Source organism: Sapajus apella, unplaced genomic scaffold (assembly GCF_009761245.1).
Source record: "Sapajus apella isolate SASKATOON/1434 unplaced genomic scaffold, GSC_monkey_1.0 scaffold1, whole genome shotgun sequence".
NCBI classification, from domain to species: Eukaryota; Metazoa; Chordata; class Mammalia; order Primates; family Cebidae; genus Sapajus; species Sapajus apella.
Window position 1 is genome coordinate 37,799,769 of NW_022436941.1, and position 14,767 is coordinate 37,814,535.

General features: G+C 36.0%; 1 protein-coding gene across 11 annotated transcripts in view; it reads right to left on the reverse strand.

Moving 5' to 3' along the window:
• PAM (peptidylglycine alpha-amidating monooxygenase) overlaps positions 1–14,767 on the reverse strand; it is a 290,725-nt gene that overhangs the window by 132,344 nt on the left and 143,614 nt on the right. For all 11 annotated transcript variants that reach the window (XM_032275516.1, XM_032275511.1, XM_032275502.1 and 8 more), the window contains exon 4: positions 3,312–3,369. In XM_032275516.1, coding sequence (XP_032131407.1) covers positions 3,312–3,369 — 58 coding nt within the window. The remainder of the gene's footprint in view (positions 1–3,311; positions 3,370–14,767) is intronic.

Below are 14,767 nucleotides of genomic sequence, written 5' to 3' on the forward strand. Positions count from 1 at the left end.
TTTTTTTTTTTTTTTTTTTTTGAGACAGAGTCTTGCTCTGTCACCAGACTGGAGTGGAATGACGTGATCTCGGCTCACTACAACCTCTATCTCCCAGATTCAAGCGATTCTTGTGCCTCAGCCTCCCGAGTAGCGGGGATTACAGGTGTGTGCACCATGCCTGGCTAATTTTTCTATTTTCAATAGAGATGGGGTATCACCATGTTGGCCAGGATGGTCTCAGTCTCCTGACCGTGTGATCCACCTGTCCCGGCCTCCCAGGGTGCTAGGATTCCAGGTGTGATCCACCGTGCCTGGCCACAAAAGCCTTTTTTAGTGTTCCCTTGTGTTCAGCAAGCATTTATGAGTCTGTGCCATATCCTGCTGGGATACAAAAATTTAAAGAGGCACAGATAATGAAAACAGAAGGTATAAAATCATTAAGTGTCTTAAGGAAAGAATAAACAAACAGAATGACTATGAAAAATAAAAAATAATTAAAAACAGAAAAGAACAAACAAAGTATTATGGGTTTTTACAGCCCTTCACTTACAACCGTGTCTAATGTCAGGATAAAGCATTTTGAGATCTGGAATTTGGGACAATCACAAAATGGCTGTAGCTTCATTCTCTATGCCATCAGAATCCCTTAGAATGGAAAAGCCTTGGTTACCTTACAGGCAAAACTTTCACTCTGGGACTCTGGAAAAGCTATGTATGCTCACTCTCCCAACATATAACTATATATCCAAGCCCCTTTCCTTCTACAAATCTTTAAATCTTCATGTGTATTTGTTATTTATTTTGTAAGATGGCTTGAGGTTTATTTTTCCTTTGGCAAAACTGGCCAGAGTGTACACGGTACGGAGTGAAGGTAAAGGAATGAAATAATAACTGTATTTGATGTGAGGAAGAAAGAACGGTGCTGCTCTTGCTATATTTTAGCTCCAGCTAAGCACTTGATAACTTTGTTCATTTCTTCCTTTGTATCACTATTCCCACACCCAAATCTGAAGTACAACCAGGTTAATACATAACTAGTAAAAAGCTTAAGCAGATTCCTTAACCTCTCTGAACTTCTGTTTCTTCTCCTGAAAATTGGCTTAAATATATTTAAGTTTCAGTATCTTATAGTATCTGGCAGGCCCTTAGTAAACAATAGCAGGTAGTGATGATAGTAATAGTCTAGTGATTACATAAATGAGAATTCCATACAAAGTAGTGTCTTAGCACCCGATTAAATCACAGATACAAATGTTCCTGTCTCTGTTTCTCAAGCTATGAAATGAGACTATCTACAGGGTTGTCTTAAGAATTAATGTGATAATACATGAAGAATTTCCTTTACTTATCTTTTTATATAAATGATTATTTGCTAATTGTCTCTAGTTTTCCATTTTCCAGTTCTTATTTTTCTAGACTTAAACTTTGTGGTTGCTGAATTATGTAAACAACAGTAACCACGAACCACATGGGCACAGTTCATTAAAGGGCTCACAACTCGTTGTGAACAGGGAACAGAAAGTTTCAGTATTCATGCAATCCTCCAAGTAATAAAGAAAGAAAGAAATACTGAAAATAGTTCTTAATCTTAGAAGACCTTTTAAGGACCTCTGTACTTGGAATAGTTTAATCATAGAAGAAAAGTGCTTAGGAAAGTATGAAAATATTTACCATTCTGGTTCTCATATAGACCTTTATGTGTTTCCTGTGAATATTTTACTTGACTGAATATACTCATTTGTATTTTTTCATTTTAAATTATGTGAACATAAACACATTTATATTAGGAGAGCAATAATACACAGGATATATATTTATAGTCCTTACAGTCACTAGTTCTAAAACCATGTACTACCACCAATCTCCAGAAACAAACCTATTCATGTGAGACGTGTAATAGTGCTGTAACACATGACTGCCATATTCACACAGGTGTGCAGGGTGGCCTTCTCTTCAAAGCTCGGGTGAAAACAGGGCTCAAAACAACCCCAGAACTTGGACAAAGAAAATATAAATTAGGAAAAATAAATTCATGTAGAATTTCTTTTGTGAATAAATATTATTTTCTCCTAGGTAGCCAAGTATGTGGATATGAAATTAAGGAAAGTTTTCTGGCTCGGGCTTTAATGATGAATTGATATCCTGAATAATATTTAGTGTTACTCAAGCACTGCAGTTAGAAACTTACATTGTTTTTTCTTTAAAGATACTCAATTCAGGATATGGGAGCACTTTGCTCCCTAACTTTTTCTTGGTAATATCCAAATATTATACAATGTCATCAATGTTCAACTTCGTATGGTCTTTCATTCTTAGGAATTAACTATGCCGCAAATTTTGTTGAGAGTGTTATTAAAGTTTGTATTTTCTGTTGTGATTGCCACCAATGTGTGTGAATAAAGAATGCACATTGCTCTGGCTTTGCAGGTCTATAACGTCCATTCCTGTGGGAAACACCTCATGAAAATTCATCCTCAGACTGCCCCAAGGCTACTGTACACATTTCACAATTTACATAATAGCCATTTCAGACATCCCACTTGAAGATCAGTTTCAGGGGACCGAAGTACCACTACCATCACTTTCCAAAATCACATCTCAAATGTTTAAACATGAAGTAGAGAAAAGCCAAATATATAAATAATTTGCCAATCACAGCTCTTCCCTAAACAGTTAAATGTCTGTTATAAGGGATGTTTAAACTGAAACAACCTAGATGGAAACAGATGGTGCTTTGTCACTTTTCCTCTCTGATTTAAAGGCTCAGTTGGGGAAGGAACTGTCACTTAAGTGTTCTCTTATTATAGAATATGAACAAGATAAATGTTCTTTCTTCCACTTCTTTTCTTTTCTGGCTCTCCTTTCCCTTCTCATCCCTTCCTCCCTCCCTCCCTCTCTCCTTCCCTTCCTTTCTATCCATCTACCTGACAGGTAAAATCTTATATTCACCAATGTTGATTCTAAGTGCAGTCGATTTATAGCATGAACCAGCAGGTAAATAAACCGTCTGTTTAGTGGAGTGGAATTAAGCATCCTGCCACAGACAGAAAGCCAATACTATACAAATGGGACCACACAGTATTGGCAGTCATCGACATCTACATGCAACTCCTTAACTACTACTACGCATGAATCTCTCCAGATACAGTTTGTAATCTTGCCTCTCAGTGGCTCTTTCTAGTTTGTTTCTGCATTAGGCATGATAAATGCATTTTAGAAACTGACAGTAAAAGATTAATATGCTCATAACCCTCAAAGAGAACCTTTCACCGATTTGAAATAGCTGCCCTCCATTCAACTGCTGCTCCCCCAATCCAATTAATACTTACTCACGAAGGCTTCCTCATCCACTGGCAATCGCACTGACATGCAGAAGTATGTATCAGACTATTAAAAAAAAGATAAAAAAATCCAAATTAAACTGTTGCTGGTAAGGAAGAAATAATAACTATTAAAAGCACGGCCTCTATGACTGAAAAAAGTACTCAGTGTGGGTAGGTTTCCTGCTGAGGTTTGAGTGCCAGGTGAGTGGAGGGGCTAAGTCCAGAACATAGATACCCTAAAAGTTTGTCTAAGACTCTTTCCTAAACAACTTTAGATCCTATTTATAAAACCAATCATCATGAATGATATTTCTAATACTGTCACAGTTAAAAGGCAACATTTTAAATGCTTTTATAAAAAGAGTAGAACAATTTAATGCATTTGATTTCAAAATGGTAGAAGTTAGCTTTGACCTTCTTTGCTTTTTGAAAAATTAAATATTTAATTTACTGAATCACATTACAAATGTCTCAAATATTAGAGAAGTACGATGAATAAAAGTTGGTCTTAAAGCATATTATTTTTGGTTGTTCTCTCTTACCTTAAGATTTTTATATAATACGTTGAAGAAATCAACGTTAGCTCAAGCTATTATTTCTTTTCTAGTTATTGGTCTCGTCTAAATGGTCATTTTTTCACTATCAAATGTTTTAACATCAAGAATTTTTAGTGATAAAAATGACAACTTAAGGAGAATGAGATTCAGTGTACTCCACTTCTTTAATGAAAATCCATACACAGTAAAGTATGTGCTATGGTTGATAATATGCCCAAAACACATACAGATTGCGCTCATTTAATAATTCATGCTTCCTGGATTATTACTGCACAGAGCTGGAATAATCAGACTCCACTAACATGGACAGAAATCATTTGGTACCTCTAAACCTAATGATTAGCACCAAAAAATTGTGAATTTTGTGCTTATGTTTCTACTTTTGTGTTAAGAAACAGGAGGTTCAAATACACATCAAACAAACATCTTAAAATTTAAAAAAATACTAAAATGTGATTCAGTCTTAATTGCTACCTTTATATATACCATTGTTTCTCATTTTAGCTTTGTTTCAAGTCTTTATAATTTAGATTCTCTTTATTTTGCCAATAAGGAAGTGTGCTGATTTTATCCACCCTCTCCCTGCAATACATACACGCACACACACACACACACATTAAGAGATAGGAACAAACACATTAACATAGTTTCTGACAGCTCACAGCTGCACCCCTCATGTGATCCTACCACCCTTTAAGATGCCTACCAGAGAAAGTTGAATGTATCCAGGAGATTTTATTATTTGTTCTAGCCAAAACCTGGTAACAAGCATAAGCCTCTGAACTCTTAGAGTAGTTACTTTAGAAAGCTTTTAACTATAAATCCTTTCTCTGCTCCTTTGAAATGTAAATCTTCCACCACCCAGACATGTCTTCTCACATTCAGGGAAATAACTGCACAGCTCTCAGTCCACTGGGTACCATGTTCTAATCGACGCCACTGCCTCCTATCATAAAGATATAATAAGTTTGTTCCTCCTCACAAATAACAAACCCAGATGGCCCAGGCACACGGACCAGCTCCCTTTGACATCCTTCAGTGCCTTTCCCTCAGCACACCCCAGCTTCTAAAAGGTTTCCTCCCTTTTGTTTCGGCAAAGTTAAATTCATTTCACACTGGACCCACTTTCCTATTGCAATAGCTACTACTGAATAAAATCTATCCTTACCATTTTAACTGGTGTTGGCTTATTTACCTTGGATACCAATAAGTGCAGGAGCTGGGATCTGAACACGGGCACTCTGTGCATTATACTAATGTATTAAAGATCATTCCAAGCAATATGACAAAGAATGACTTAAAAGCAAATACAAAAACAAAAGTAAATTTAAAGCAGCTAAACATATATTTACAATAAAAAAGGATCAAAAGGTTATGATGAAATGCAAAGGAAACAGAAGTTCTTTTTAATTTGGACTAATAGGTTTTGATATTACTCTATCTTTGATTTTATTGTAAGTCATCTCAAGTTGTTTTTGGAATAGGGAAGTTATAGGCATAAATAGATACATCAAATTCAGCAAGTGGTTCTCTTAATTAAAAACAATTAAGCACAATGATGGTTACATATAATACAGAGAATAAAGAAAACTTATTTATACTTAGAGTTATCAGATCCATACTATAATCATTGTTTTTACCATCAGCCACCCAATTTAAAATGAGAATACTTTGAAAATGCTTTTCTTCTATCAATTTGTATTTTTTGGCTTATATTATTTTATGTTATTTAACGATGAAAATGTGTTTGGATTTCCACTATTTCTTTCCTAAGTTGTTAAAGCCAGTTGAAGAAAAAGAGAGGTGGGGGAAAAGGCGCAGAGAGGAGGGGAGGCGAGGGGAGGGGAGGAAGGAGACCCTCTGCAGGAGACAAGTATCCTACACAATTAGAAGTTTCCATCATAGTTATTTTCCATGACAACATTATTTGGTAGGTATTAGTGGCATCATTTTAAACATGAGAAACTGAAGCTAATGATGGTAAGTAATTTGTCTGCAGTTAAAAAACAATCTAGAAATTGGTGAAATGGGATTTGTAACCAGGTCACTAAAGCACTTCTCTTTCCACTATAGAAAGATAGCTGTTAAGAAGTTATTTTTCAAACCTCTCTAAAAAAAGGTTGTCAGTTCTTAGACACAATTTTAGTTGCTAACTTGATTAATGGGAGAAATAAGGGAATCTAAGTAACATAAAATTTAACAGGAAGTTTTAGTCCAAGTACCCTAAATTTTCAATAGCACCTGAGAAGATTTCATAAAAGCCTGTTGACAAACTGCAATGAACTAGATTAGAGCCATAGCTATTTAATTTTGTCACTATTTTGTTCCTGCAAAGTTATTTGAGAACATATACATAACTCAGATCAATGTTTCTCTGTAACACATTCTGAAGAGACAAAGACAGCATCTTATTGCCCATTGTAATAGTCTTTTCCTATGAACACTGTCCTAGAAAGGATGCTTCTATAATTCAACCCAAACTACCAGCACAACCCTTCACAATTTTCTATTTATCATCATCATGAATCCTCCTTTTCTCTCTGTGGGAAGAATACTGTATCTGAGCTTGGTGTCAGGGGACTGTCGGTAAAATACTGCAGATTCACACTGCTAACATGAGGCTCAGAGACAGAAAAAGGGAGAAATGATATGAATTTACATAGCCATGTTGCTCAGTGCTATCTGTTTTGGCACATCAGCCGAATCTAAATCAAGAGGGATATGATATTGCTGATGCCTCTTTACTGATGCTGCTGGGAACTATCCAGGAAAGCCACATTTTTCTGACAAACGAAGATAGTGTGCTAGAAATAAAAAAGCCTTTATTACTATAACACTCCTATAATATCCTATTACTACCCATTTTTAACCAAGAGTTCTCTCATAGCATTCTTTATTTTGATTTAGTTGTTTGTGAGACAGAAATGTAGTGGTTTCCATGAAAAAGGAAGTTAATAAAATCAACTGCTTATTTAAATTATTATGAGACAAACAAAATCTCTGTATATTATTATACATGAAAATTGTTCACATAAAACCAGTAATTTTTGTTTGGGGAAACCAAAGGTACCATTCAGATTCTAGTGCTGAACACTATGATTTGATCCTGATTGGATAATAACCTTTTATTGTACAGAATCTTCCCAGACCGCCTTTCTTAAAGACTGTTCAATGTGATGACAGAAAGAGGTATACAAATAGAGACCATGGCCCACTTTTACTTGGTTATGGCCCTTTTGCTTATTTCTGTGGCTGTCTGTAAAATGGTTGTTCCCTGTACATAGGCCATAAGTCATAGAAATATTATATTGTATACAGTATAGTCTCTGGTAACTTTTCTAAGTCATCACTTATTAAGTAACCAAAACATCAAACAATAAAAATAAAAATAACTAGGAAAAGTGATGGAGAGATTAATTGGTTTAACAATAGGAATAATTTCACTATGTATATGAATATTAAAACAGCATGATGTACATCTTAAATATATGCAAATAGGAGCAATAAAAACCCAGAACTAGTGGAACCATCTGTGGTGGCAGTCATGACTTTGTGCCTCAGAGTAGCTGCTCAGAAAGTTGGTAACAGTCTCTGTATCAACCCCTGATTGTGCACATGTTAAACCAAACCCAGACAAACTGATAAGGATCCCTAAAGCCCTACATTACTCATTTAGGGTTTAAATAACTTGTGTTTTGGGAAAAACTAATGGAAATCTCAAGGCCGTCGGCAGTTGTGCCCATCCAACAAGGGAAAAGGATGGAAAGTGATCAAGCCTCTTTGGCCAGAATTTGGATTATGAGAGGAAGAAGGCAATTAGAAAATTATTTTTCAAAGTTTTCTTTTAATTAATCCAACTAGGTAACAGAATCAAATTGCTGTCTCCCAAAGTATTTTTAATACATGCATTGCAGGCTCACACTGACTCAGTGGTGTTTGTACCCTCTACCTCATCCTAGTATGAAACGAAGCTAGAGCAAAAGAAAATTACATCAAAGCATAAAAAATTTTCTGGAGCAAAAAACTCAAGTTTAACCCACCTCTCTGAAGCCAGAATTTAAGACACTTAATAACAGATAAAATTCCTTAAACTCTCACTATTATATGTAGTCTATCCTTGTTTTCTTTTCCCAGTTGTCTTTTTCTTACCATTTAATTTTTTAAAGATGTTATATTTCTTAGGCTGTGGAAGAAGTAGTCATAGTGAAGATTTTATGTAAAAACATTTCCAAATGATTCTACAAAATGCTTCACTTTTGTCCTTACCATTATACTAATTCCATCCCCTATCAACATTTTTCCCAACCTAGACTGTAATCTTGTAACAGTGTCTGTCTGGCTTTCTAGGCATTTAGACTAATACCTGACACATACTGGGAGCTCTATAAATAGTTGTTGAATTTTGCACATATCAACTTCTTTTGGTGACAACAAACTCACAGTTTAAGAAAGGCAGTATTATAGATGCTGCCTAACTAGGGTTTTATACAGCATCACTTTTTCATATGAATTTTATCCTTCAGCTGATTCATCCCAGACTCTCATTTGCATTTTTAAACTATAATCACACTGTGGCTGATGATGAGAAGATTCTCAACGCCAAGTAGTTCAAATGGAAGTGACTTTCCTGGCAAGTGCTCTTCTATGGGAATTACAAATCTGTATAAGCAAACGATGAGGGAAAAATATTTTGGTGAAGGAACAGCTGTTAGAGCTTTCACATACTTTCACTTATGAGTAAACAAAAAGGAACATACTAATAATGGACTATAATTAATTGTCTATCATACAACAGGGTGGCGAAAGTGGTGGAAACTTCCTTGGCTTCCATGTTATGGGGACTGAGGAGTTACATGAAGGAAACTGTGTTGTTCTGAACAGGGAGTGCTGAGGATCTCCACTACTCACCTTTCCCTACCTTAGGCTAGTGGTTTATGCTTTTCATAAGTTTCCCTGAACATGGAATCAGTCAATCTCTGAACCTGGTGCCAACATTTACTCACACTGATGTTCCTCTCTTTTAACACAAATGATTAGAAACGAACTGTATTTATCAAATCTATTTGTGGACACTTCAGAACAGGAAAGGCTCCTCAATCACTACCCCAAACACATAATATTTATACTAAGTGGCTTATATTTGATATTGAGACGATATGGCTTCACAGGAGCGAAGCGCTAGGCTTGAATCGGTCTGTCCACTACTTTACTGCTGAAGTTGAATTCTATTCTCTTGAAATTTATAACAAATCATCAGAAAACAAAGTGGTCTTCTCAATTTCTGTTTTTCCCCTTTGGGCCTGTTCTAATTCTAACGTATCTTGCCATAGTCATCTCATAATACTTGCCTACCTTTAAATCTCTTTCGAAGGCTGCATAGAAAGTCATTCTTCTACCCATCCATTCATTCACGTAGCAGACAGACATAACGAGCAATTCCCAGGAACCAGACACTGTTCTATATTCATAAAACTGTGAGCAAAATTATACGTGGCCTCTGCCCTCATAGAACGTACAGTCTACTAGTTTAGCAGGTAAATAATCACAAAAATAAATGTTAAAGTTTTACTGTTTTAAGGGCTACTAAGAAGAAATACAGGTTGCTACAAAAGCTAATAATTTGGGGGAAATGATCTAGGTCAAGATGGGGTTGGCAATGTTTTAGCATAAGAAATAGTATTTTCGAAGGCCCTGTAGTTGGACAGAACTTGATGTGGCAGAAAAAACAAAAGCAAGTACACACAGGAGGAGGAACATGTTTTAAGTTGGACTGGTCATGTAGATGTGGCTCACAACACAGGGCCTGTAGTCCATTTAAGAACTGTGGTTGTTTTGCTTTCCTTGATAGCAACAAAAAGCCACAGACTTTTTTTTTTTTTTTTTGTAGGAAAATGACATGGAAATTAACCAGATGAGGCTAGTGAAGATGCCAGGTAGTTATTATGAAAAATAGTAGCTCATCACCTCTAGGTGATGACAGCAGAGGAGAAAAGAGAGCAGATTCTGGATTTAAAAGGTAAAATAGACATCACTGGGAGTGGATTTGGAAGGAAGATAAGGAGGCAGTGTCGAGAATAACTCCTGGATTTCTGGCTTGCATAACTAAATGCTTTGGTGGTGTCATTCACTGAGACATAAAACTCAGGTTACCAGGTTTGAAGAAGATAATGAATTTGGCACTGGACATGTTGAATTTGAGCAACTTTTGAAAAATCCTCATGTAAATGTCAAAGAAGCAGTTAAGTCAAAGGTCTGGAGTTCAGAGGTGAGGCTTGGCCTAAAGATGTACATTTAGGCAACATAAAAATTGGGTAGTAATTGGGCAATGTGTGGAGAGGAGGCTGTTTAGTAAGAGTAGAGAGAAAAAAGGGAAAGAGAAGTGACAGAGCTGTGAACTGGCTGGCCAAGTAACAGTGGCCAAGGAGTTCAGAGAAAACCCAGGGAGCCACACCCTTGGAAGCCAAAGGAAAAGAATGTTTTAAGAAGTAGGTAGTTGACAATGCTGCTAATCAAAGTCCGTAAGTAAGCTGTGTTCTCATAGGCATGTCTATAATACAATATTAATATCTGGACATCTACCTTTTGTGTTAATATCCCTAACTTATTAATATTTTAAAGAACCTAGTTCTTCTCTGTGGCTCCCCCTTGAAGGACTGACACCCTGTGGGTACTCTGTTCTCATGGTTCAGGCTCTTCTCAAGGTTATGTAAAGCTCTGGCCACATGCTCTGTCTATGGTATTTACCCCCAGCCTCTCTAGTGCTGTCGTCTACACTGACCCCATTGAAGAAATTCCTGCAGCAATGATACGTAGCAGTCACCACAAAATTTTCCCAGGAGCTCCTTTGGTGATGGTCAGAGGACCTAGGGCAGATTGAAAAACAGGAAAGAAAGAACATCAAGAAAGAAACAATAAAAACAGGAACAAAAACCAAAGAGCTTAGAAAGCTGAAGAAAAAGGATGAGTCAATGGGTTAATTAAAAAATCCCAAATACCCAAAATAAAATAAGGAAAATTATTTAAAGCAATACTGGTGTTATATAGACTCCAGCAGAGAATATGCCACCAAGTAGAGAATCTCAATGGATGCTTGCTGATTTCCAACCCAGGAAGCTATTCCTGTTCCATACACTAGTGATACCAACACAAACCTAGGAACCTGAACACCTAATTTACCCTTTCAGCACACAGATTTTCATTTCCTATGATGCACTGGGATTTAGTGAAGTGATACACAACAAAAGTGGGTGCTTTTCACAGAAAAGAGTAAGAAAAGAACAAAAATTACAATGTTACAGTGGATGACTTCTAGTAACAATCCAACAGATATCAGCATATTTATAAATGTTACAGTTCTGTGCGAAGTTCTGGGTTTTCAGGCATTACATACTTGTAATACTAGTATTTTGAACGTATTCACATTCCTCTCCCACATAAATTGTATTTGGTTCCCCAGCAAGTATTCTGTTATGACCTAAAGGAGGTGGTTGGGGTTGAAGCTAAGCTGGGAAAGGTAGAAAGCACGACATGGAGGAATACTTACATAAATGAAGGGAAGAAGTAAAAGAAAGTCCTCTGGGCAAATGAAGTTTAATTTCATGATCACAGTTATTGAAAGTCACACCAATTAAGGGAACAGAGGCAATGAATCCCATTCATGTAAGACCTCTTCCACTGCTCAAGGCCATTCATGTGAGATCACCCTTTTCATCAACCAAATACTGTACTGACAAATAAAAAAGGGAGGAGGAGGAGGTATAGCTTACTAAAAAGTTGAGATGACTGTCTTGAACCAGAGGAAAGTGAGGTACCTTTAACTGACACTTTTAAGGTTTTCTTTTCTTGCTACCCAGAGGTCACTGGTGTAAAAAGCTAAATTATATCAATTTTTTAAAGTAGAATTTTGCCTACTTGAAGATTAGTGTATAAACTGTGAGACTCTGCTGCATATATAAGCAAAGGGCAATTTGTAAATTAATGTATTCATGTATTATTTGCACTTTCACTATCCGTTACACATTTATAACTGGTATCAGCACAGTGTAACACTGCCTGAAAGGGTTCTTGTTGAAGACAGGATGTAAAATATGCAAACAATCTTGCAAAGCTCAAATAATTGTATGTACTCATGGCAACTATTGCAGAATTTTCAACTTGAAAGATGCTTACATTTTTATTTCATTGCCGATGACACTTAAAATTGGTACAATGATTTTAAGAAAGCAAAAGGGCAATGCACTGTTAGGGCAAGGAAAGTGTTTAGCAGGAATAGCTCTTTTCATTTTTGGGTATATTGTGCATACGGTTGTCAGGACACATCACAAAGATCATACTAAATCAAACACATGGCATCTCAGTCACATGTAAGAGGTGTAAGAAAATGTTTGTCATCACTAAGAATGCATTTTGGCAAATTGTGGAAGACCAACTTAAAATGACTTAAACTAACCGGGATGTACTCCCTCACATAATGAGAAGTCCAGAAATAGAACAAATGCAAAAATGATTATTTCATCCAGCAACTAAACAACGTTATCAAGTAGCCGGTTTCTTTCCATCTTTCAGCTTTGTCATATTCAGCACATTCCCTTTATTTCATGGATTCTTCTCCCTTCATGATCACAAAATGGTTGCAGCAGCTTGAGTATGACATGGTCACAATGGCCAATGGAATTTCCAAAGGCTAGGGGAGGAAAAGTCTCTTCTTTAAGGTTGTTTTCCAGAAGGACACTTTCCTAGAAGCACTTCGGCCCCCTAGCACTTCACCTCACAAGGCCAGAATTATATCACATGCCCACCTCTAAAGCAATCATTAGCAAGAGAAAAGGAATGACCAGAATTGGCTTAGTCTAATCAGGAACGGGAAGGCCAATGCTGGAACAGAAGTGGATTTCTCTTAGGCAACAAAGAACAGGAGATGTCTGTAAAGTAGGCAAACAATGGATTCTGGGGCATTCTAAGTTTATTCATCAATAGATAACCTTTGGGTAACCAGGCCCATATCAATGTATTGACCTGTTCAGACTTTTTGAAATTCTTGTCTTTTCATCCACCATTAACTAAATATACTCATCTAGACATTTTCTGCTGAATCTGTTAACTAGCTACTGAGATATAAGAAGGCAGAATGATAAAATGTCAATTCCCAGTTCAGCAAGCCTGATAATCTTGATAGAAATAAGAGATGGAAAGTCAACTCCGTTCCAAATTAGTATGAAGATATTGTACCTTCTGAAAAATTATACTTCTTTCCTTTCAAAGGAGAGGGGCAACAGACATGGGGTCCTTATGCTCAGTGATCAAGCCAAATATTTAACCATAAAGGCAAAGGCATTCTGCTTCTCCCTACCTCCCTAAACAGTGATTGTGGGACCTATTCATTTTTCGTTAGACTTCTAACTCATAAAAGAAACATTTCAGCAGATTTGCATCCTTAGCCTTGAACTTTTAAGAGGAACTATAAAATCAAATATAAAAACATTCTTTGGCCTGCTCTTTGATTTTCCTTTATATGTCATAAACATTTCTATTTCAGTATTAGGCAATTACAACAAAGCTCCTTTTTTGCTAGTCCTGCTATTGGACTGTGTTTTAAGGGGTGAAGCCTTGATTTATTCCTCTTTGTATTCCCAAAGACCACCTGACATAGGAACTGGATATGCAGTGAATGTTAGTTGAATTAGTTTGCTGAATTTTGTTTTCATGACTAATAACCTTTCATAAAGGATTTGATCTTACAAAAACAGCTCCAGAGCATTGAGTCATTTTTTCCGTTAAGAATTTTATTTGTGCTTTTTAAGGCTATCAAACTAAATTTATTCCACTGTAATTTTCCAACTTCCATTCAAAGATAATATTAATAATTCAAGAAAAGGAATGAAATCTACAAAGGTTGTCTTCTAAATTCCCTGTGGATATTTGTCATACAGTTAATTAGTATATGAACCAAATAGCTGTAGAAACTACAAATGCCCATTTTCCAGATGTTTTTACTTGCCATACATCAATTTTACATTAGAAAAATAAATACTACATTTTAGTACATTGTATTCTTCCCTAAAGCTCCTTGAAAAATTCCTAATATTCAAAAACAAAATTACAATGCTTTAAAATCAGCTTTATTTTCTTACGTTTTCTCAGGCTTACACATACACATTAACAAATACATACATCATGGTAATTACAATAAAATTAAGCAATTTAAAATTACCATAAATATATAATTAAGTTTCCATAGTCCAATGACCATTAGTAGGTGTTATAAGAAAACTTCCGTATCTAGCAATTATAGAACAAAAATGATTAAGCAATATAAAGTGTATTTAAAGGTGATCAAATAGTTTATGAGGGAAAGTTTTCTTGTATAGATATATTTCCACTGACAAATTCAAAAGGAATGAAAGAATTAGAATACTTCTCATATCCAGCTTCTAATTAACCAAGGCAATGATGAATATTCATGGAAACTAAAAGCAATAGGTAAAAAGCTGACAAGAGACTTTATAAAGGATTGTCAACCTCACATTTCCTCATTAATAGGTAGTATTAACATTACAAGAAGAGAGACAATCAGATTACCTTCTGCTGGTAATACATGCCACCATCTGTGAATATTCTTGCCAATAACTCTAATCTAAATCTGATCTAGTCTTTAGATACCAGTACAAAAAACAAAAAGGACAGAGGAACATGTTAAATGACACTCTAGTAATGCAAATAGCAATACCTAAATTGTAGGATACTCTATAGAACAAATACACTGATTTCTTCACAAATACATTACAAAGAAAAGGAGAGAAATGGATCTTCGAGATCCTTTTATGCTAGGGGGTAAATATGGTGCTGGGAAGTTCTTGCCTCTAAAACCGTGCCCCCTTGTGGACCTGGGGAGAGAATACAATCCCT